The 22,782-nt window shown below is 36.2% G+C and overlaps 1 protein-coding gene across 2 annotated transcripts; it reads left to right on the top strand.

The window, feature by feature from the left end:
* The first annotated feature begins 1,784 nt into the window (after positions 1-1,784).
* On the top strand, positions 1,785-22,779 carry LOC122839137 (glutaminase kidney isoform, mitochondrial-like). 2 transcript variants are annotated; one of them, XR_006371986.1, is made up of 19 exons: positions 1,785-2,114; positions 4,795-4,882; positions 7,098-7,219; positions 10,237-10,366; positions 10,440-10,519; positions 10,622-10,785; positions 11,440-11,498; positions 13,162-13,194; positions 13,285-13,343; positions 13,425-13,491; positions 16,376-16,426; positions 17,183-17,359; positions 17,866-17,997; positions 18,080-18,172; positions 18,281-18,342; positions 18,718-18,794; positions 18,921-18,984; positions 19,080-19,297; positions 19,919-22,779. XR_006371986.1 is itself a non-coding variant. In XM_044130492.1 (18 exons), exons 1-18 carry the CDS (start codon positions 1,918-1,920, stop codon positions 19,228-19,230), a joined length of 1,806 nt encoding a protein of 601 aa, XP_043986427.1. In that variant the 5' UTR covers positions 1,785-1,917; the 3' UTR covers positions 19,231-22,779. The 2 variants fall into 2 exon arrangements, 1 of the variants encoding a protein (XP_043986427.1); XM_044130492.1 differs by having other exon boundaries at positions 19,080-22,779.
* Positions 22,780-22,782: the final 3 nt, after the last annotated feature.

Genomic DNA, 22,782 nt, shown 5'->3' with positions numbered 1-22,782 from the left:
CCACATTAATGTACATGTACATCTAAGTAAAGCAGAGTATCTTTGAGAAGCAAATAATTTAATTATAAAAGCAAAACTCCTACATATACTATATGTTAATAAAGTTTTTTTCTGTTAATTTAGATGATTATGGCTTGTAGCTAAACAATATTCAATTTCTATGAAAATAATAATAATGGAGATTGGTAAAACATTTTTTAAACTCAGAAATATCAGTTTACTTTAAAGTATGTCCATGTCCTTTCCAGCATATCTACTCATTAATACATGATCAGTCCTTCTTTTACATAAAACAACTCCATTACAACAGTGCTAGTAATCAGCCTTTGGCACTGCTAAAAAGTTAAGACTTTTAGCTGGTCTTCATTATTGGGTTTGGTATTTTTCAAGTTCCTCTTTATTATGCCTTTCTTCGATTCCAAATAGGGTTTGAGTGCAGTGGGGTTGTAGGTTGTGGTAATTAAAGCAGGTAGTGATGGCTTTGACAGTGTGGGCTTGTGCCCAGTCCTCAGTTTGGAGTTGACAAACCACAGTGAAGAAGAAGACATGGCTCACTCAACACCATCACCATGTTAACTTCCCACTGGACCCACACAACCTGGATTCTGTGCGTTCTGAGTCTTCCACTAGGCTCTGCGATATTGATATGAAATTTAAATTTTACATTAATCTGAAAATAGACAACTCCTTTGCTTTCCTTCAGTAAAGCTAAGACACATCTGACATTGATGCTCATGCAACAACTGTAGCTCATTTTCTGTATACGTTTGCGATTCATGGCTCTCAAAGCACTATCTCAATGTCTTGTGAATGTCCTCTTAATTCTTGAATGGGCATTGCTCAACATATTCCTATTTTAAGGTGAAGGTTTTTCCTATTGCTTGCACACCCCTTTTTTTTTTAAATATTGTATTCTTCCTTCCACTCAGTTTCCAATAGTTGCAAAGGGCCAGCTGCTTTAATGACCTTTTGTGGCCTACAAAAATGGTCAAAAACAACAAATCAGGGGACCTTTCAGGAGAAAGGTCTTTCAGTGTTGTCAAACAACCTCCTGTAAGCTGACCCATTGTAGCTTTTTATGTGGCCCTCTAGACTCCAAATTACATCAAAAAGTCCTTCCAGTTTTCCACAAATCTGCAACATTCACACAAAATCAACAAAACTTCATATTGTTTTTTCTGATTTTACTGCAATTTTTTTTTTCAAAATTGGTCAAAGATATTGAGTTTAAGTGACTGCTGCCTCAGCCTTACTTGATGTCAAGATATAGTCTGTAATTGAAGCAATAATTTAACATAATAGATTAGCACAAATATCATAAAAATTCCTTACAAACATTTCCTAGTCTTCACCACAAAATATGTAATTTTGATTGCAACCCCCCCACCTCCACCCCCCCCACAAAAAATAAAATCAAATCTTGAAGGAACAACTATTTATTGATATTTTAGCAGTTTAATTGGTTTTATCAATACATTCTGGCCCTTTAAGAACATTCAAATTTTTGATATGACCCAAAATGAAACTGAGTTTGACAGCCCTGGAATAGATGGAGTATCTGTCTTTTATTGTACGACACAACAAATATGTAGAAAACACATTATTTTGTAAAAGTTCGATTCAGCAACTTCAAGATTGACACTTAAGAGAGCATAATAAAGGATGTGTTTGGCCTATTTTGCCATTTTGTAATCACGAACTTGAACTAAGACGGTGGACTTCACTTCAGTCCAGTTTATTGAACCGCTCAGTCCTGCCCCAGTTACAGCTCCGCCCCTAGTAACAGCCTGTACAGTACATGAGCCACGCGGGGAGACAACAGCTGCTATTAAAGCTCCGAGAACCAAAAGGCCACCGTTCACATTTATCGAACAAGACCAGTAGCCGGGTTGAGAAACTAAAGCCTTACCTATCACAATGCATTGCCTAAAAAGTCTGCGGACAACCAACCCGGGAATTTTGCAGCTGTTTAAAAATGCAGTTATCTCCGCCAGACTTGGAGCTGACATCTCCAGGAGTCAGCAACCCGTTCCTCTCTGGACAGCAACAGTTCTCTCCCACAGAGCCTTTCATCCTTATCAGAAAGGCCCTGATGAGGACCAAGGACACTGCAAGTAGGTCACAAACGTTTAAAACTATTGTATTCAACAGGAGTCGTTCAATAAACTTTACATTTATTAGTTTCAAAATTTGATGTTCTGCTTCCGTGAAGTACCATTTGGCTGTTGGAGCTCAACTTGATCTCTCAATTATTAATATTATTGCTAGCAGTAGTGATAGCTGTAACTTTATTCGTTATTTATATAAACAGTATTGATATTTGCCAGTTATTATATTTAATAAAGTGCCAAATACCAATATGCAACTTTTTTGTATGACAGAACCTAACGGTCGTCGATTCGAGGTTGCTAGGCAACTCACCAAGATACTTAACGGAAAATAGTTTCTCCATCATTAGCACATTGAACAGCTCTAAGACCTTCTGGCTCTAATGAATTGTTTCTGACCGGGAGTTTCCTTCTTTCATTTTATCTATCTCATATTAAACAAGAGACAAACATTTAAACATATATACATATTTTACTTAATATAAAGATTACACACTGCAGCTGTAAAGGCGTAGCTCACATTAGAGGTGAAAGATGAGCAGCTGCCATTTTGGTGCGTTTGCGCTAGCTTATTTAAAACGTATTAAAAGTAGGCTGTTCTGACACAGTAAGAACAATTGATACACAAATTTATATAAAAACATAAGTAGATGAAAAATGTTTTATCAACTGGGTTTTTGCTCATTTTGGCCAGCAGCATATAGTTATATTTAAGGGAAGTCTTCGTCCGCCATATTTACAAGTAGTCTCCTTGACGACAGGCTACAGTGGCAAAATAAAGAGAAGAAATAAAAAGTTGATGTAAATCAGTGCTCCAGTTATTAATAATAAAAAGTAAGTCTAAACAAATGGGGTTTTAGCACTGAATGTAAAGAACTCAGTGTTTTACAGTTTTATGGAGGTTATTAGCTTCCCCATGTGGGGTTCTGACATGGGGAGATGCGAAGTAAACTTAAAGTTACTAAAAATGTATTTTGCTGCTAAGCCATTGTATGATTTTTTTTTTCCAGACAAAAGTATCTTAAATTGGTTCTCCGTTGAACCAGATCATTATTTTGAAAGTTTAAGAAAAAAAAAATTAATTAAAATTGAAAAAAATAAATTCAGCTAAAGAGACTGAACATCCAGAAAAAAAGACGCAATATGCCCAAAAATTCTGAAAGGAATGGAAATGAGAACAAGGAGAACTTCTTGAAAAATAGCCACTTCAACTTAATCCAAGGCCAAAGTGGAAAATTATCCTCTGGCCTGACACGTGAAAATTTGAAAATCCATTTTAATCACCAACTCTAAGTCCTCCAGCCTAAATAGAAGAGGGCTCATTCTGCTTATCAGCACTGGGCTCAAATGCCAGAATCCATTTGAATAAGGGCCTGCTGCTGTGAACATGATGTTGTGAACAATTTAATTCATCATGCAAGTCAAAACTGCCAATGTTGCTATCAATGTTATGACTTTTTCAAATATTGTCTTGCATATTTCAGTAAGAGGTTGTCAAATAGAACTTTGTGAATATTAAATGAACACCATCTTTACTAAACATTAGGATGTCATGGTGAAAAAATTATTTAAGGGCAGCACAGATAATTGGTGCAAGATACACATCACCATGGCGTACATCGAGCGGTGTACACCGTTGTGACAAGCAACTACATGTGCACACATTAGGATGTTCAGTCAGAGAACAGAGACTGACTTGTGAACCACAAAAAACAAGTAGCACGTTATGCAAAGAAGTTAGTCATACTGTTAAAAGCAGCAAATTATGACAATAAACTTTCACTATTCACTGAAAATGTTAATAATATTAAAAGATAATTAATTGGTTATTGCCTCTCGCTTGGAACTTTAGCTGGAAATAGGCACCAGCACCCCTCCTGACCCCACTGGGGACAAGGATGTTAGAAAATGGATGGATGGATGGATGGATAATTGACTATTAATTGTTGGACCAAGTAATAAGGAAAATAAAAAAGTCTAATGTGTAACAGTTCTTACTGAAAAGCTGCTAACAAATTTCAAGGGAAGTAAAACAACACATTACTTATTTGCCCACTGCTTTAATGACAAATCATAACAATGATTGATTAACCACTTATGGCTTTTTCTGATTTAAAACAACAAGTTCTCTTTTATTGTTGTTTGGTAATGGTTATTGTTCATAATAATTTTAAGTCTAAGTCTGCCTACAAAAGTCTCAAATAGTTTTTTTATTTCATAAATAAATAAACAGCATGTGAACTAGAGTGGGTAATTAGTGAATATATTGTAACAAATAAATTTGTGCTCAAATATTAAATGGAAAAAAAAAGCAGTTTACACATTAAGCTTCTCATTTGTAATATTTCATTGTCTTTGAAAACACTTTGAGGGTTGAAAGGTGATACATAAATCTGATGTTATTTTATTTCATTCATATTTTGTGATCAACTGATGACTAAAGGTAGTTCATTGACATAGCATTTATATTCACTCCTATATTGTATTTATGTCTTTTTAATTAACACTCTTTCACAGTCCTAGACTGAGGTCAATATCTGGTCAGATGCCATTACCTTCACTGCCAGTATAGATGTTGACATAAACTTTGAGCTTCTACGCACAGCTTTGACTTAAAACATTGGAATCCATCCAATTTTAAGATCACAACATAGTCTGTTTGTTGTGTTTTGTTTTATTTTGACAGAAGCCGGCTCATGTCCAGCATAGAGGACCTGCTTTTTTACACCATCACCGACGGGAAAGAGCTGATCCCCATCTCTCAGTTCATCTCTGTGAGTTAGTGCATCAACAAGTGCTGATTTGAGTTTCCAAAGCACGCATGTGAGCATGTCCATAAAGGCAATTTGCCACAGACTTGTTACGTTTTCTGAGAACACCTTTGACTTTTATTAGATTAACCTTGGTGAGAAACATTACACCCCACCAGAAGAATCCAAAGCGTCTCCTGCTGGCTGAAAGGAATGATTTAAAGGGTGTTTATGACCACCTTATGGACTCTAAATAGTCTAAATATACCTGGTGTGATGCTGCAGATTCAAGGAATTAACACAAGCAACTAAGTGCTTTTCACGTCTGAATGTTTAGTCTCCGGGCTTTAATTCTATTATCTGTTACATTTTTCAAGTAATTCTTAAGTTTCTATATAACAAACAAATTAAAATGCTGTATCCATAGCTAAATAGCCCGCTAGGCTGTAATCAAGGCGCATAAGGCAAAATACCAAGCAAATATTTAAATAATGAACCACTACACTGTCTTGTAGACAGGTTTCTATAAGAATCTATGGTAATTATGTTTTTATAGAAAAATAGACATCTGGTGAACTCGATGTCTATGACAACTGAGTCATTTTAAAAACAGCCATGTGTTTAGGAGCCATGTGTCAACACAGGTGGCAGCTTGTTATGCCACAGACGACTGGAGGTGTTTGTAGAGGCGATTCAGGCAGAAGATGGATGTTGAGAGTGCTGCTCAGACTCTTTGGATTAACAATAACAATGGAATAAAGAGAACACAAAGCCAACCTCATGACTTCTATAAGATATTACTTTGGACATATGTAGTTTAACAACACTGGCACATTTTTAAATTTTTTTTTTCCAAGCAAATAATACTTTTTTGCAGATTATGCACTGTTGATTAATTAAATATTAGAGAGGCATAAGAACTAGTGACACACAATATATCAATGTTGACATCAGGATAAAATGTTAATAGTCATTTTTAACTTATCGGAATTGGTCCATTGAGTAAAAATTTACCGATATTAATAACCGATATTCATTTCCATTTGATAGCTGGTTGTGTGTGTTATTTGGGAGAGGGAGGAGTTAGTAATGTGATATTTGTTAGGGCACTTAACAATGAAAGTCATGCAGAGCAATCATTAGGATTATTTGACTGAAGCAGCACGGCAATGTCAATGGTTGTTTTTTCATGGTGTCGAAACAGTCGGGAAATATATATAATATAGACATATATTGGTTATCAGCCAAAACAGCTGATGATATCCGATATTGATATCGGATATCATTATCAGCCTGACTTTTCACACCGGTGTGTAATAGAAACTAGGAGTGGGCATTTATTAATTTATTGATCATTTATCGTAAAAAATTTCTTGTCATATTAAGAATTTTGATTTATTGTTTCCACAATAACTTTCAGGTATCGTAAAAAAGAAAACAAATTAAAATGCTATTTTTGACTATTTTCACCCCTTCTTTTTCCACAAGAGAATTTAAAAAATCAGTAAATTAAAAAATCTGATCAAATTAGTGATGTAAATCACACTTCTTTAAGTAAGTGGCGTTCTGAAAAAGCTTATTTCAAATAGGCATGTTTTTCAATACACATTGTGCAGTTACCATAAAGGAAGTGATAAATTGTTGTTTTATTGTTATCACAATAGTCCTACAAAATATCATGATAAAATGCTAAGTTGCTCACTCCTCATAGGAACGATTCAATCTTGTTTTAAGTTGATAACTCACGCTAATGAACTCCAAAATAGGAACAGCCTGCACGGAGCTCTGACTTTACTATTTCTGCCTTGAGGCTAAGAATTTCATAGAAATCAAAACAATTGCAACAGCCATTTTCCAGGTTTGTTTACACTTTGAAGAGCTTGTCAACTGTGATGAGTAAAAAAAAAAAAGAGCCAGACTTCTCTGGTCAGGAGGGTTGAACACATGGTATCCCCAAAATAGATCCATGTGCTTTGTGCAGTGTCTGTCAGTGACACCAGTAGCAGGAGTGAGATAGCCACTATCTGCTCTGCTGCCCTCCTCATTTCCTTGCAGGCACACCCATGCCTTTGAAATCCTCTAACTGTGTGTATTTCAAAGATTCCTGCAGCTGACAGGAGAATCCCATAGTTTCGACTTAATACTCCGGAGTCCGTACAGTAATAGCCACCATTAATCACCGTTTCTGCTATCCCTTCTGAAAAAAATTTGTTCAAACTCCTCTCTCCACTATCTCCAGGCTTTGAGAAGAACAGGTTTGTTAACGTCTGACCCTCGGCTGCGGGACTGTATCCATCAGATGAGACAGTCTACGCATGACTCCATGGGACCAGTCATGATGGACAAAAAACTTTTCAGAAGGTGAGAATACCTCTGAACAGTTACAGTGTTTCACGGTCAAAAACTTCCATGTATTTATTTAAATTTTATGTGATAGCACTACCCAATGTAGTGCATAATTTCTATTCTTCCCCCTTTATTCTGATGTCTCTAAGTAAAACCACCACCTCTTAGTCATCATTTAATTAGCTTAGAGTAATTTGATATCAGTATGAACCCAGCTGTTTTGTGAAAGTCTTGGAGGTTGGTTAGTAAGCATCAACAAACACAGCTAGAAGAAAGTCAGGGAGAAATTTGTGGAGAAGTTGAAGGTTATAAAACAATATTTAAAAGTTTGACCGTGTTTTAAACCAAAGGCCATTCATCTGTTCTGACTGGCTGAGTGAGGAGAGGATTAATTAAATAAGCCAAAAGACCCAGTGGAGATCAGGTGGGAATTTCTGTCAACAGGAAAAGCTATTAGCTGTGTGCTCAATAAATCTGCCCTTTATGGAAAAGATGCAAGAAGAAAACCCATTTGCAGTTTGCCACAAGCTATAGAGGGGTTACATCAAACATATGGAAGCTGGTGCTCCGGTAAGATGAGGTAGAAAAATGAACTTGTTGGTCTATTAACAAAATGCATATGTGTGGCGGAAATTAACACTGCACATTGCTTTGAAAATCTAAACCTTAAAGTAAAATTATGTGGTTTCTCTTCAAAATGGACGCGCAAGCTAGTCAGAGTTGATGCAAAGAAGAAGCTAAAAACATGAAATAAAAAACATATTTAAAGTCTACAAAAGAGTTTTTTCTGTCCATCAGAACAACTACCCTAATCACACAGCTGGACCCTGAATTTATGTTTTATGTCAAAGCACATTTATGTGTTAGAATGGCCCAGTCAAAATCCACACTTAATTCAAATTACGAATCTCTGGTAACACTTGAAAACTGCAGTACACAGCTACTCTACATCCAGTCTGACTGGGTTTGCACTATTTATTTTTTTTTTTTTTTACAGACTGGGAAGAAATGTTGTCTTTAGATGCATCATCTAGACTTACAGCTGTGATCCCAAATGATGGTTTTACAAAAATATTGACTCAGTGGGAGCATGAATACTGATGCATGTCTCATTTTTCTGGATTTTATGTGTGAAAAAACCCCCAAAACAAACCATGAATCATTTTCTCCCAATTCACAAAGGGTGTATCATGTGTAATCTCAAAAAATATAGTTGGAACATGACAAAAAACAACAACAACAAAAAAAATAAAAATAAAAACAAGGGGTGGGAATACTTTCATAAGACTTTATTACTTTATTTGTTGCATTTACTTCAACAAACATTCTGGATGTGTCAATGCTGTGCAATTAATAGTTAAAACAGCATGGAAAAAATAATAAATGAGTGCAAAGTGTTGGTCAGTTTAAACTAATGTGTTTTTGTTACGTAAGAAATATGATTAATGGTCAGCTCTATTTGAGACCTGGAGACTGACAGACACCGGTGTTTTATAGCTGACAGCTGCTATGAAGCAAATTCATGTGCATGCATGCATGCCTGGCAGCCAAAGCAGCGGAGCTTGGAGGGAAGTAGTGAGGTCTCTGACTCTGCTAATGAAAGGGCATCATTCTGGTCGAGCTCCAGACTGCCAGCTACATTAGTAGGCTCAAAGGCACCACACTCCCTGCTTTCCTAATTCTATAATTTTCTTACTGAGGTCACGTGTAATTCTCAGATTCATCTTCTGTTCTGCAGCGGCACATTGCTTCGTCTGGCTAAATGAATCAGTCGTAATGTTTTCTGCTTGTTTTCTATAATAAGGAGACTGTGGAAGCTTTAGCACAAATATTCTGCTGGAATAAAGAGAGAAACCATCTGTTGGTTTTTGGAAATGGCCGGCATAAATAATGCAAGCTGCAACCCACTCTCTTTTCACTTTGAAAGGCTCACGCTAACATCACCTACGGCTCATGGCTGCATACTTTAGTTTACACCAGTTGAGGGAGAATATACCCTTATCATTCCTTGAAAGCATATCGCATTGTTCACCAATTATAGCAATGGTTCTGACTCGAGACGCCACCACCTTCCGTACAACCAACTAGGGGGACTTAATGTTTATGTATGATTTAATGTAAAACTGTTTCCTATGAATGAAGATGGTTGTAATAAACAATTGGAGCGGTAAGGGATTTACTCCTTGTAAAAACCTCAGATAAATTCATCTTTTGTTGCAGAAGCACAAACTCACACTGAACAATTTTGGAAACTCAGTGGGGGAACATCCAACTGCCAAACATATTGTCTGACATAACACTGAGAGTAATATAACTTATACTTGTTAGGTTTTTCCTGTTCTCCTGGGATAATATGGCTTGACACACTATGTTTTTCCTTTTGACCTAATGCCCTCATGTCTTTCCATCCATTCTAGAATCTGTGATGCTGTGGGTTGCGTTCTCTTCTGAGGAGAAGCCTTACCTAAAAGTGGTCGATTTTAGTAAAAAAAAAAAAAAAAAAAAAGCATTTGTATTTCCATAATCTTCCCCAAATGAACTGAAATTGTCAAATTAAAGGCTATATTTTTCAATGATGTTGAATACTGTTGCTTCAATAAATTTTTTTTTTATTTTTAAGTTTTTTTGAACATATTTGAGAGGTATTCCAGTTCAGGCATCATATTGTGTTGCAACCTGCAATAGATGTATGTTTTTTTTTACTTGAACCAATGACAATCTCACCCTTTGCCACTGGAATGTTGTTCAAGCTAAAAAAAAAAAAATGGAGTAATGAAATGATAGCAATTAAAATCTGATAATATATGCTGGAAAACAAAGCTTACTGGACAATTTGTCTTGTTTGTTTTATGTTTTCTTATTAATTAAAAAATTACACGAGTTGATTGAGAAAGTTTGTAAAATCTCATTATTTTTTCACAGGTTTCTAAGAAACCACCAAGTGCCTGTCTCATTTTCTATGTGTGGAGAAATAAGAATCCGACTTAAAAAATGTTTTTACATTTTTTAAATTCTCCACCTTCTGTCTGCAGGTGTGTCGGCAACAACATCATTTTGCTGACAAAGGCTTTCAGAAAAAACTTCATTATCCCTGACTTTGAGGATTTCACCCACCAGATCAACAGGATGTTTGAGAATGCACAACAGCAAAGAGGAGGGCATGTAAGTTAGAGTCGCTCAGGCTCAGCGTTTGCTTAGTCATTGTCGTGCGATTTCATGGGTTTCATTTCCTCAGGTAGCCGATTACATTCCTCAGCTGGCTAAGTTCAGTCCGGATCTTTGGGGCGTATCTGTTTGCAGCATTGATGGACAGAGGTAACACAGCACCGGTCTTGGATGTGCTCTGCTCTTTGTGTGTGCAGCCTTAATAAGACTTCTCTTGTTTGCATTTTTCCATTGTGACCTTTCTGCTTGCAGATACTCAGTGGGCGACACCAAGATTCCCTTCTGCCTGCAGTCATGTGTGAAGCCACTTGAGTACGCCATCTCTGTGCATGAGCATGGCACTGATTACGTTCACCGCTTTGTGGGCAAGGAGCCCAGTGGCTTCAAGTTCAACAAACTGTCGCTAAATGAGGAAGGCAAGCAATTTATATAATCAACTCCAGTCTCCTTCTCAGTGCAAAACAATACAAATATCCATCTTTACTGACTTTTGTATCGCCTTTGGATGTGGTCAAATCCACTTTGTTATTAACTCAGCAGAACGTCTGTCTCCATAGACAAACGTCCACCCAGTTGTTTGTATTTGTCCTTGTGTTTGAAGTAGCTGCTCTGTTGTTTTTGGATTGGTGCGAAGGTCATGTAGTCATCTTTCAATACAATTTCTCCTTCTGAAACGTCACACAAATCAAACAAAATTGAGTTATGAACCCAAAGACAGACCAGACCACCACTAAGTAACTAGTTCTCACGGCAGATATTGATGGGTAAGATTGACAGAAGAGATAAACTGAATAGATCCTTAAAATGTTTGTTATAAAGTAAATCCAGAACTGATCTGCCAGAAAACTTTTGTTTGTTTTCTGCTACAAATTGGGAATAAAAACAAATTATAACAGAAAAGAGTTAAAATGGTTTTCTCCTCTCATTGTTTACCATTTTATCACATTTCTTTTAGTCATTGGTTTTTTTATTTGGTTTATAACCTAATGGCACCTACAAGTTCCCTGCAGAAAATTGACCTCCTAATTGTTTTCACTGATGTTTTTGTTTTGTTTTTTGTTTTTGTACAGATAAACCACACAACCCCATGGTGAATGCTGGAGCTATCGTCATTAGTTCATTGATCAAGGTAAAACCTTACTATTTCTATATTTTTCAAAAAATGATCAAAGATATACAGCATAAAAACATATCAAAAGTGCATCACATTGTCTACTTTTTTCTTTTATTTGTCACAAGAGCTAAATAGAATGCTTATGAAAGATAACTTTTTTTGAATGTGTAAATGAATGAAATAAATAAAGCTAGATAATAGTACTGTATACAAAATAAGAATAGAGAGAAGAGAGAGGATTAGGCTAAAAGTAATAAACTGCATTCAGAATAATAACACTAAGTTACTGAAGATTTAAAATATCTGACAAGGAAGTTAGTGTTATGTGATGCACGTAAAATATCAAAACCTCAGCTGTCTCAGGCTAGCTTAAAAGATGTGACTATTCAACATAGAAATAGTTGATTTAGTAAATCTGTTAAGACATCTGTCACATTTGTCTGATATTCGAGGAAAATTTTGGAGATTTGGACTCTTGAAGCCTTGAAAAATGTCTTATAACACCAGCTTGATGCTCACAATATCAGGCTGTTCTCATTTTAAACATAAACAAGAGTCAAGAGCCATTAGTGTGCCGTATATATTAGAATCAGCTCTGATCTAATTGGTATTGTGTACATGCAGATGCTGACACTTTACAGTATAATATGAAACAGTTGACTAGCAGCAATGCGGGTGTCAGAGGGAAGCAAAGTGAGAACTTCCAGTAAGCAGCTGGTCATGTCTGACATCATGAGATTAAACTGAGGCCTGAGGCTGTTAGCAGCAGCACATCTCATTCTCTCATACAGTTATACTCCTGCTGATATTTATGAGCTTTCAAGAGCTTTGTGCTTATAAGTCTATATAATCGCATTGTTCTGAAAGATGTCACTGTTATCAATTTGTTTTATGAAATATAATAATAATTCCCTTTTAGCAGTTTTTATTTTTTTATTATTTACTTAAATGAAATTTCAGTGTGGCTTAAGAATCAAAATCCCTTTGAGTCAGTTCAGAGAGTAAAACCTAAACCGTCCCTGTGGCAGCTGCATTATGGTCATAGCACCTTATTTAAACATGCGTTGCAGTATTTTGCAGTCTCACGTTTCCTCTGTGGAGACTTTTCAAAGTTTCCCAGCTGACTGATGCGAAGGTCATTTTGAGGGAGAAACTCGGTTTGCGTCTCACAACAGGGGTGTGCGTGCCTTTGACCAATCACAGCTGTCGAGGCGGAGGGTGCGTTACCATGTGCGTAAAACTGTTTAAGCAAACATGGTTTTATCTGTGTTTTTTAGTCTTTACTGGGTCAAATGCCTCTATACGTACAACCACAAAAAACAAAAAGGTCAAAGGACGAAACTGATAAATGCTCCCTTTTTTAAACTCCTCCATAATTATTTGAGTCTCTAAATATGAATCCTGCTCCTTCTTGACAACCCCATGGCCTGCTACTGATCCATTAGTGGTGTGTGAAATTCAAGCACAGCCGTAAAACAGCCGCCAGGCCAAACTGAGCACATCGCCTCATGGAGTGACACATTCATCAGCGACATTTACCCGTTGCACAACACCCACCCAACCAAGCAGAGTGTCAAATATGAGCTGCAGCACTGAAACACTGCCATCTGTAGGATCCTGGTGAACCCCTGTAAACCTGCGAAATATAGTGAAATATTTTCTTTCTTCTCTTTTTTAGCTACATTCAAATAAAGCGGAGAGGTTTGACTATGTGAGTAAATGCTTTTCATCTTCAGTTCTTTCAAACTCATCTTTCTGAATTGGGTTTCCGACTGAGCGCGCTCTAAATATGTTTCCACAGGTGATGGAGTTCTTGAAAAGTATGGCTGGTACAGAGTATGTGGGATTCAGCAATGCAACGTAAGAAGAAAAAAAAAACAACTGGTTGTTTTTGATATTTTTAATCAAAGGCAGTTTTTCATACTTCTTGTATTCTTACAGTTTCCAGTCAGAGAGAGAGACTGGAGATAGAAACTATGCAATTGGTTATTACCTGAAAGAAAAAAAGGTTTGTGTGTTTATTTTTGTATCTGATGGTCTTTTCTTCTTTCTTCTGGTGAAGAAAAAACTTACATCATTGTTTTAATTTGCATACATTGATCCAGTTTTAGAAACAAATCATATAGTTTTACAAAACAAGTTATGCCACACTATTGGTATCATATAATGTTTGAAAAAACATATTTAAGTGAAGGCTCTTTGATTTATGTAACTTTAACAATAATTGAATAGTTGTAGTCCATGAGTTTCTGTTTTCTTGATCTATAAATAAGCCACGAAGAAGAGGCTAATTATTCCTCTAGCCAGTTGTCAAACTAAAAAAAAAAAAAGCAAAAATAAAAAACACTGTTTTACTTTCTTTACAAGTGAGGAAAATGGAAAAATAAACAGCTACTAACATAAATTTGCTCTTATCTACAGTCAGAGCATTAGAGTCCCAAAAGCTAGTTGTTAAAGAATTGCTACGAAGTGGAGAGTTGAACTTACCAAATCCAAATTACAACTTGTATTTTATAGGCTTTTGTATATATCTTTTCCCTGGGTGTTAATACATATACACTGTAAAAAGTAATAAGTTCACTTTACTTAAAAAAAGTTAGGAAACCGATTGCCTCAAAATCTTCAAGTAAAGTAGCTAATTCATTTTAAGGTGTTATTGCTAAAAATAACTATGTTTAGACCACTCAGATAAAGGCAGTAAACCTGAGTGCCATTAACTCAAAATCATTAATTGGGTTAACTGTAAAATATTCATTCAGACAACTCATGCAATGGCAGTAAACTTTAGTGCCGTTAACTCAAAATCATTAGTAAAGTTGACTATAAAATGTCAGTTATGTCAATTAAGCAGTACTCATAAAAATAAGTTATACTTACACGTTTAAGAGTTCACATTACTTGCAAAATATCAGGAAACCGATTGCCTTGATATGTTCAAGTAAGATGAACCAAAAGTGTTAAGTTATTGGAACGAAGAGCCAACAGACAACAGTTTGAATGGAAAAAAATGTTTAATAATTAAACAAGTTTACCTTAAATACAAGGTTCTCAAGTTTGGTTACATACACACTAACCTGGAAACAAAGTTTTCCAAAGACTTTTTTAGGGGAAAAAAATGACATGACTTTTTTTTTAGGGTAGCCTTCAATATAATATTGAATCCTTCAAATGGCCCTCAGTCTTTAAAACTTTGAGAATCCCTGCTTAAATGTCTTTGTTGACTGGTGTGAAACAAAAACTCAATTCTCAATACTAGAGCCTAACATTTATCATAACATTGATAAAGTAAATAATGAAGTAGTGAAGTGAAGTAATGTTTCTCCTCATTAACATAAAACCATTTAGTAGTCTGCAAATGCAATGATGCTCTCTCCAACAAAAAAAGAATCAAACAAGAAATAAAAATCACTTTTCCAATAAGGGTAAAGGTATCAACGTTGATCCATAATGTCACATCACATTCACTCATTGCATCAGAAGATTTTTGAGTGATTGTATTTTTGGTTTTAGGGATTTATATCCAAGTGAGAGAAGCACCCTTTGGATGAAGTCAAAGGTGTACTTCAGTTGTTGAGGGTACTCCAAATTCAGAGAATAAATAAGTCCAAAGAGCAAGCACATGGCATGTGGAAGATTCCCAAGATCATTCATGACAAGACTTCCTTCCAAAATGATGGCAGTACTTGAAGACTGGAGGTGCAGTGAGTCAGTGGAGGCCTGCCTGTCCTCAGGAATGATGGTCAGGATCCCAATGGGGGTGTGAGACACGTCTGGGTCTTCGCAGTCCTAACAACAATAGAAGCAACACCACAATTACATATCAACATAACACTTCTTTAGGGTGACCAGACGTCCTCTTTTTCCCGGACATGTCCTACTTTTCAGACCTAAAAAAATGTCCGGGGGGAATTTAAAAATCGTTAGGGATTTTGGTCAACTGCCTCAAAACACATTACATAGCTTACAGTGCATTGTGATTACATTGCCACTCCTGTTCCTCTACTCCATTCCAGGTTTCTTTGTATGGCAAAGAAATCGGTAGCACATGTACACACATGTCCCCCCACACCCCGTCTCCCCTATCTCCACCCCCGTTGCGCATGTGTGTCCGCGATTCTACCCCCGCCAACAAAAAGAATTGTCCTCCTTTTCAGAAACCCAAATCTGGTGACCCTACACTTCTTCATCACGGCTGCTTCTCCTACAGTTTACAGCTGTCCCACCTATGGCAGTCTACTCATCATAAGCCTTCTATAACAGTATAGCGGCTTTTTTAACCCGCCAACGTCTTTAACCTTATCGCTTTTCCTTTTTTTGTTTTGCGCCCCGGAGAGCTTTTTTGCACAGCCGCTCCATCTTGTTGCCACTAAATAAACATGATATTTTCGACTAACGTTAGTCCCAGGCATCGCTAAATCATTACACATAAAGTTAACCTCAAAACCTGGACTTACGGATGAATTATACGGCCGAGATAACGAATATAAGTTTGCTAAAAAACAGTGGGACTTACCGTGACAAAACTTAGCTGCAGCAACCGCCGTATTGTTGACAGTTTGGAGCTTCTTTCAAACACGTCGTCACTCGTCAGTGTCCAATGCGCATGTGCGTTCAACGAGAGCTGCCGAATGATGCCGAGTTTTTTGCTGGTTATGCAGATGCGTTTTGCTCACTCATAACTCCAAGTTCGGGTTACTTGCTGCTGATGAGTTTGATTACTTGCCTCAGTAGAAAGTTGTCTTTGCTAAGTTTAAGTTAGTATAGTCAACAGAATAAGCTGGAATGAGTTCAGGTCACTTTTCTTTTTGAGTACACTTTACTTTTACATTTTACAGTGTACAAGGCGCTGCTTGTAGTTGAGTGTGTGCTAACTCTGATTGTTACTCTTGCAGTGCTTCCCTGATGGGGCAGATATGATCGGAGCCCTCGACTTCTACTTCCAGGTAATTATTTATAGTATTTCTCCGGTTTTTCCAGAGGGCAAAGTATTGATGTAGAAGTTTTGCTTCCAGAAAAATATGTATAGAAAAATAACGTTTGTTTTCTGATTCACTGAACCTGATTTTAAAAAAAGTATTTCTTTTAGGATTCATTATTTGTATATTAAATTTATACAGAATTACTAAATGTTATTGTTTCTTAAGAAATCTGACATTTTTTCAATATGTGGAAATCGGTTTTAAAGTTTTTATTTTTAAAAGTACTCTACAAAGAATTAATTAATCATTATTCAATTATTATTAAATTATTAAAATATAAAGAAACAAAATTTTTAAATAATAAACAACTTCTTAATTGACATTAAAATATGATTTTCTTTTCATTTTTATTTTCAATGTTGCACATCTAAAAGATTTTACCCATCATTGTTTTGTTTTTTGACAAAAAAACAATACAAAGGTTCTGTATTTATGTCAGATCCTACACATAAATACAATCCTACATAGTTTCTATGGTTTGTTTTACGTTCTCAAAATATTTTCAGTCAGTAAAATCATTGGTTCAAGTTTGTAGGTACCTGTGGAAAATAATACTATTTATCTCTGTGTCCATTTTTGTTGCTATTTTGTAGGAGCAATGTTGATCATATGTTGGCTTCTGTTACTCTTTCATAACAACCACCTGCCTGCATGTGAGGCATTTAGTACAAATCTGAGAATATTTCTCATAGAAAACCTGTGTCTGTCTCTCCATTCCAGTTGTGCTCCATTGAGGTGACCTGTGAGTCTGGAAGTGTCATGGCTGCCACACTGGCCAATGGAGGCATTTGTCCAATCACGGGCGATCGTGTGCTAAGTGATGAAGCCGTTCGCAACACATTGAGTCTGATGCATTCCTGCGGGATGTACGACTTTTCTGGGCAATTTGCTTTCCACGTAAGTGTCTTAGTTTGAATTTAGCAAAGAGTTTCGATGACTGTAGGCCAGAACCAGAGTATTTGGTCTCTCTTTTTCCATTTTGTACTCATAAACATAGCTTCGCTTTCCCAGTCAACAAATCAGTTTATTCTCTCAGTTGTTTAATTAATTATGGAGGTAAATAATCATAAAAAATTAACTTCAGGTAGATTTTTTTTTGTTCCAGCTATTTTATTCTACACAATATTTCAAATAATTTTGGCTCTAATTCTTTTTTGGGGCCAGTAGAACATTCTTGATAAAAATAAAAGACCCTTTTAGATATTTATACAGTCACAACACATTTCAAACAAAAATAACTAAAGAAAAGAACTTACATTTTTTTGCTGTAAAAAAATCCTGGAACAAAAAGACCAAAACTGAAAATGTTTCAATTAGGCAGAACATATTTCATATTTCAATGGAATCCTGTCTTCAGGATAAATTATTCAGGCTCCAGTATTGTTTTTGTTCTCCTTGCTTAGGTGGGGGTCCCTGCCAAATCTGGCATTTCAGGCGCTGTTCTGCTGGTGGTTCCCAACGTTATGGGCATGCTGTGCTGGTCCCCGCCGCTGGATCGGCTCGGAAACAGCGTCAGAGGAATTCACTTCTGTCAGGTAGGCTGCTTATTTCTTATCCAGACGAATATATTTCAGATGTAACCATAGATTATTAAACAACAATGATTTGATCCAAAAGGAGCTTGTTTCTTACTTCAACTTCCATAATTATGACAACCTGAGGCATTTCACCAAGAAACACGACCCGAGGAGACAGACGGACGACGATCCAGTGAGTTTAGTGCCACAAACGACCTACAATCTTCCTGTTATTTTTTAAACCATGAAACTGCCTTTGTAAGAATTGATAAACTTGAATTTCCTTCATGTTTTCCTTCAGAACAAGTCAGTCGTTAATCTGATGTTTGCAGCGTACAGCGGTGATGTCTGTGCTTTGAGGAGGTCAGTAGAAACAAACATTTTCTTTCTCCAGCACTTATAGGATCCAAATAAAATACTGGAGAAAAGAAACAATGAAATTATTTTAGTCATAACATTGTCGGTATGTTTTTTTTGCCATTAAACATGCTCAATATACAGTACAACATGCTGTAAGTTGTAAAGCAGCTGCTATGGATCATGAAACTTTAAATTGATTTAAATTTTAATGTTATTCTGAATAGCATACTTTTGCTGTAATTGTTTTGATATATAATGTTTGTATATACACACCTTTTGTCCTTATAGCTTACCTCCTCACAGCGAACATCTCTCACTCCCTTTATTTACAGCAATATTTCTTTATTCGTACCTCCTCCGTCTCCGTCTCTCCCCCAGGTATGCGCTGTCAGCTGTTGACATGGAGCAGAGGGATTATGACTCTCGCACCTCTCTCCATATCGCTGCTGCCGGAGGTAACACTTTGCATGATTACTTCGATCATCTTTAAATTGTGTCGGGTTTGGCATTCATATAAAACCCAATGAAATATGGCATTTCAAATGCTGCGTGGTTTTTGCTCATGCTCATTTTCCTCCTAGGCCACGTGGACGCTGTAACGTTTCTGACACAAGTATGCAAAGTGAATCCGTACATTAAGGACAGGTAGGGGGAGAGGGTTATCACCCTTCATCTGATACTAACTCATTTTACTAACTATAACAGCCCATCCTTGTCCATTTCACACTGTCGTCTATCAGATGGGGCAACACACCCCTTGATGACGCCATGCAGTTTGGCCATGATGTTGTTGTTTCAGTCCTGCAAAAATACCAACATGAGTACAAAGAGTCGTCCAGCAGCACAGAGGAGCAGAACCCCTCTCTGGACACGATGAAGACCTCTGTTTAAGAATTATCCATGAAAGTTTGGACTGAAACCTTCTGTTGCACAGCGGGAAAGAATCACAGGACAGAAGGTAATTGGGAGAGCTGATGAATGTTTGACTTTATTCTCTTTTTAAGGGATATTGCAATGTTTTTTGTGTCTCAGAAAATGTATTAAATAATCAAAAGAAATTACTATTACTTTCTTTACATGCCTTCTGAAAAGTCTGACATTTTTAAATTTTCCAACCAAAGGCTATAAAATGTGTACCTTTTATTAATTGTGTGGAACGTTTAACGTCAATTTTGGAAAAAGGGATGCACCATTTTCTTTCAATTTGATTTAACTGGGCCAGAATTTGGAATATGTGCAGAATAAAGGCTTAGTGAAAGAGCATACTACAGAACTACATCAATAATCAATTACTACTAACCTACATTAATTTGGTTGGTTAGTAATATTCCTGTTTTGTGCAAAAATTTAGTTGAGATGTAAATATTAAAAAATTGTGCTATCTAGGTCTTAAATCTTAAAATATATGTTTTTCTTTGGCCCCCTTCACACTGGATTGAGATCACTGTACGACTTTAGCCAGAGTGGTGAAACTCAGCAGGGTACTGAAAAATGGTTCTGGAGTCAAAGCTTCCCATTACTGTTGTCAGTTCACACAAAGCCTACGTAGAACAGTAATGGCGATTTATTGTCATCTCAGCAGCATATCAGCATCATACTAAAGCCAGTTTAACAAAGGAAGGAGTACAGGAAGCAGTGCCATGCATGAGAAAGAATCCCTGCTAAAAAGAAGCGCACACACCTCCAAATTGTGTCTGAGCTTGGATGTGCTGGTTGCTGGGAGACTGAAACATGTCAACAGCACTTTGAACGCACTCCTGGATTTCCTGTTTGCTGCGATCCAAACTGTAACTATTGTAATATAATGTGTAATATATTGTAATTGTATAATATGTAAATATAATATTTCAACATCCTCACAGCAATGGAAACACATAATACATGTAAACATTATGGAGACTGCATAATCCACCTCCTCTCAAGGATATATATATATATATATATATATATATATTAGTAAAGAGAGAGGGAGAATTTTTTTACATCCTGTAAAGGTTATGCAGCAGAAGCAATAGCTGTGCCGGTAGCATAGTGATAGAGTGATATTTTGGTGTGATCTTACAGGCTGTGGTGTCCAGTGTCTGTCCTCAAGTGCATTCATCCTACATGTTTCAGATGTTTTCCTATTTCAACACACCTGACTCAAATTAACAGTTACCAGCAACCCCCGCAGTGCTTGATGGCATGTTGAAAAGGTTATTCGCTCATTTAGAATAAGTTGCAGCAGAACTGGACACCTCTGTTAGAGGGCACTGCTGCGTCCTAGTGAAAGTCTAGATGTGTAGATGGTGAGATGATAAACATGTGAATGTGCTGCTGATCTCCAGACCACGCCGACACTGCAGGAGAGCCAATCAGAGAAGCAGAAAATAGCACTAAGATTTGTCGGGCGACTGCTAGGTGTAGCTGTGTCATGATTGCTTTCACACTGAAGGAGGTTTTCCTCTTTTGCAGCAATCCAAGCAGCTTCTAACAGGTAATTAAAATCACAGAGAGGATTCATCCAGTGTGAGCAGGGCCTTACTTAAAATACTCTGGGGATTAAACTTCAACGTCTGATTAGAGATTTATTTAAAAGGAGCCTGAAAGCTACTGGGACTGTTTTGTTGGGAAAATAATATGCACTTCAGTATCCTCCCTACCAGCTGGGTTTTGTTTTGTTCTTTATTGATATGTAAAGGCTCACTGTGGTGTTTAGGATTTATAAAGACTGTATAAACCTTCATGTTATTATATATATATATGTATATGTTTTTTATTAGGCGGTAATTATTGTGAGACTCAGGGCCAATACTGTGGCTAATTAAACCAACCAGTTGCATTGATAGCCAAGACATGTAGTTTCCTATTAGGTTTTAAGGCCTAAAAAAATAAGACCACATATTTATATATTTTTAAATGTCCACCTTTATTATAACAGTTTTTTGAATAATTCAACTGACAAACCAGCAAATTTAAGGAAAAGATTTTAAAAGTTCATTAACCTGGATGCATAAGAATGCACACTTTTAAAATAATACCTTACTGAAACAACAGATAGTTTAGTACTGGAATATGGGTCAGCAAATTTTTAATTTTCTTCTTTTTCTGGTCGAACCATTTGAGTCTACATTCTCTCTTATGTGGAGAGAGATGCCAAAAAATAATGTCCTCTTTCATTTTCAAGCATTTAGCAGAAACCTTAATGAGCCAAAACTGAGTATTTGGAACAGCTCACAATCTCCTCCATCTTGAAAAAAGCCTTGCTCCCTCAGAAGAATTATAATCCCAGAGCACCATGCTGCCCACACCATGTTCCGCATTCAAAACACTTTTTCCCACGCAGTTTTTCAGAAATTTGGAAGGAAAAATCAGGACTCTGTTTAGCAAACTTATTTTATCAACTAAACTTACAGTAAATATAGCAGATATGCAGTCATGCAACCAGGTTATAACACGTTTTAGCTTTTCTATATTTCTGCTTACAAATTTGCTGAATTGATCTGAAAATTGAAAAATAGTTTGGAAATAATTTATACTGGTCTTATTCTTTTTAATTTAAAACTTGTTTGTGTATATTTGAGATCCACTGCATGCAGAGATGCACCAATCCAAAGACTGGAATCTGTCCATATCTCCTTGATCATTAAATCTTAATATGTTCAATATTTTTGTACCACAAACGCATCATTTAACAGGAAACAGACGCATTTTAGAATTTAATACAAGTGATATGAAAAGTTAAATATTGACATATCGACTCCACGCATAAATATATTATGTTTGGTTGTGTTCAAAATGGCTACCTTTATGGAATGTAAAATGATTTCCTGCAGGTTTTATGTGTCATACAAGAACTGATCAGAATCTGTTAAATTCTGTTAAATATTTTTGACCAGAGGCATCAAAGATAACCAAAAAAACGGAATCGACCATAGAAAGCTTGATCGGTGCTTCTCCATAAAAATGTCTTATTAAAAGTAACAGAAAGGTTTTAAAGTGTTTAAGCACCACACTGAGATGGCTTTTCTTGTTTTCAATGTCTAGCTTCATAATCTTTACATTTCACTCATTGTCATAAAACTTTAAACATTCATTGATTAATTTTTCCCATTGCCATCAGTTCATTCTGTTGAGATATCCACATGCTAAGCTTGTAGTTGTAGCTGGTGTATCCTAGCTACATTTTTTGTTTAAGTTTAAATTTACCATCGTTACTTACAGTCTAAAGTTTGGAAACATGAGTAAAGTGACTAGAGTTTCTCAAAATAAGTTTAAATGTGTGTTTGCTTTTAAGGAAAATATCAAACACACCCTACATGTAAATTTAAAACAAGATAAAAATGTAATATACTCAACTATCATAAAAGTGTTTTTTTTTAGGTTTTTCACTCAGCAAAACTTCTGTACAGATCTTCAGTTCACTGTAAATATTTTGCTGTAAATAAAAAGAAAAATGTGGAA

Source organism: Gambusia affinis, linkage group LG01, assembly GCF_019740435.1.
Source record: "Gambusia affinis linkage group LG01, SWU_Gaff_1.0, whole genome shotgun sequence".
In the NCBI taxonomy this organism is placed as follows: Eukaryota; Metazoa; Chordata; class Actinopteri; order Cyprinodontiformes; family Poeciliidae; genus Gambusia; species Gambusia affinis.
The sequence above is the reverse complement of the archived record's forward strand: the minus strand, read 5'-3'. Positions and strand labels throughout refer to the sequence as shown.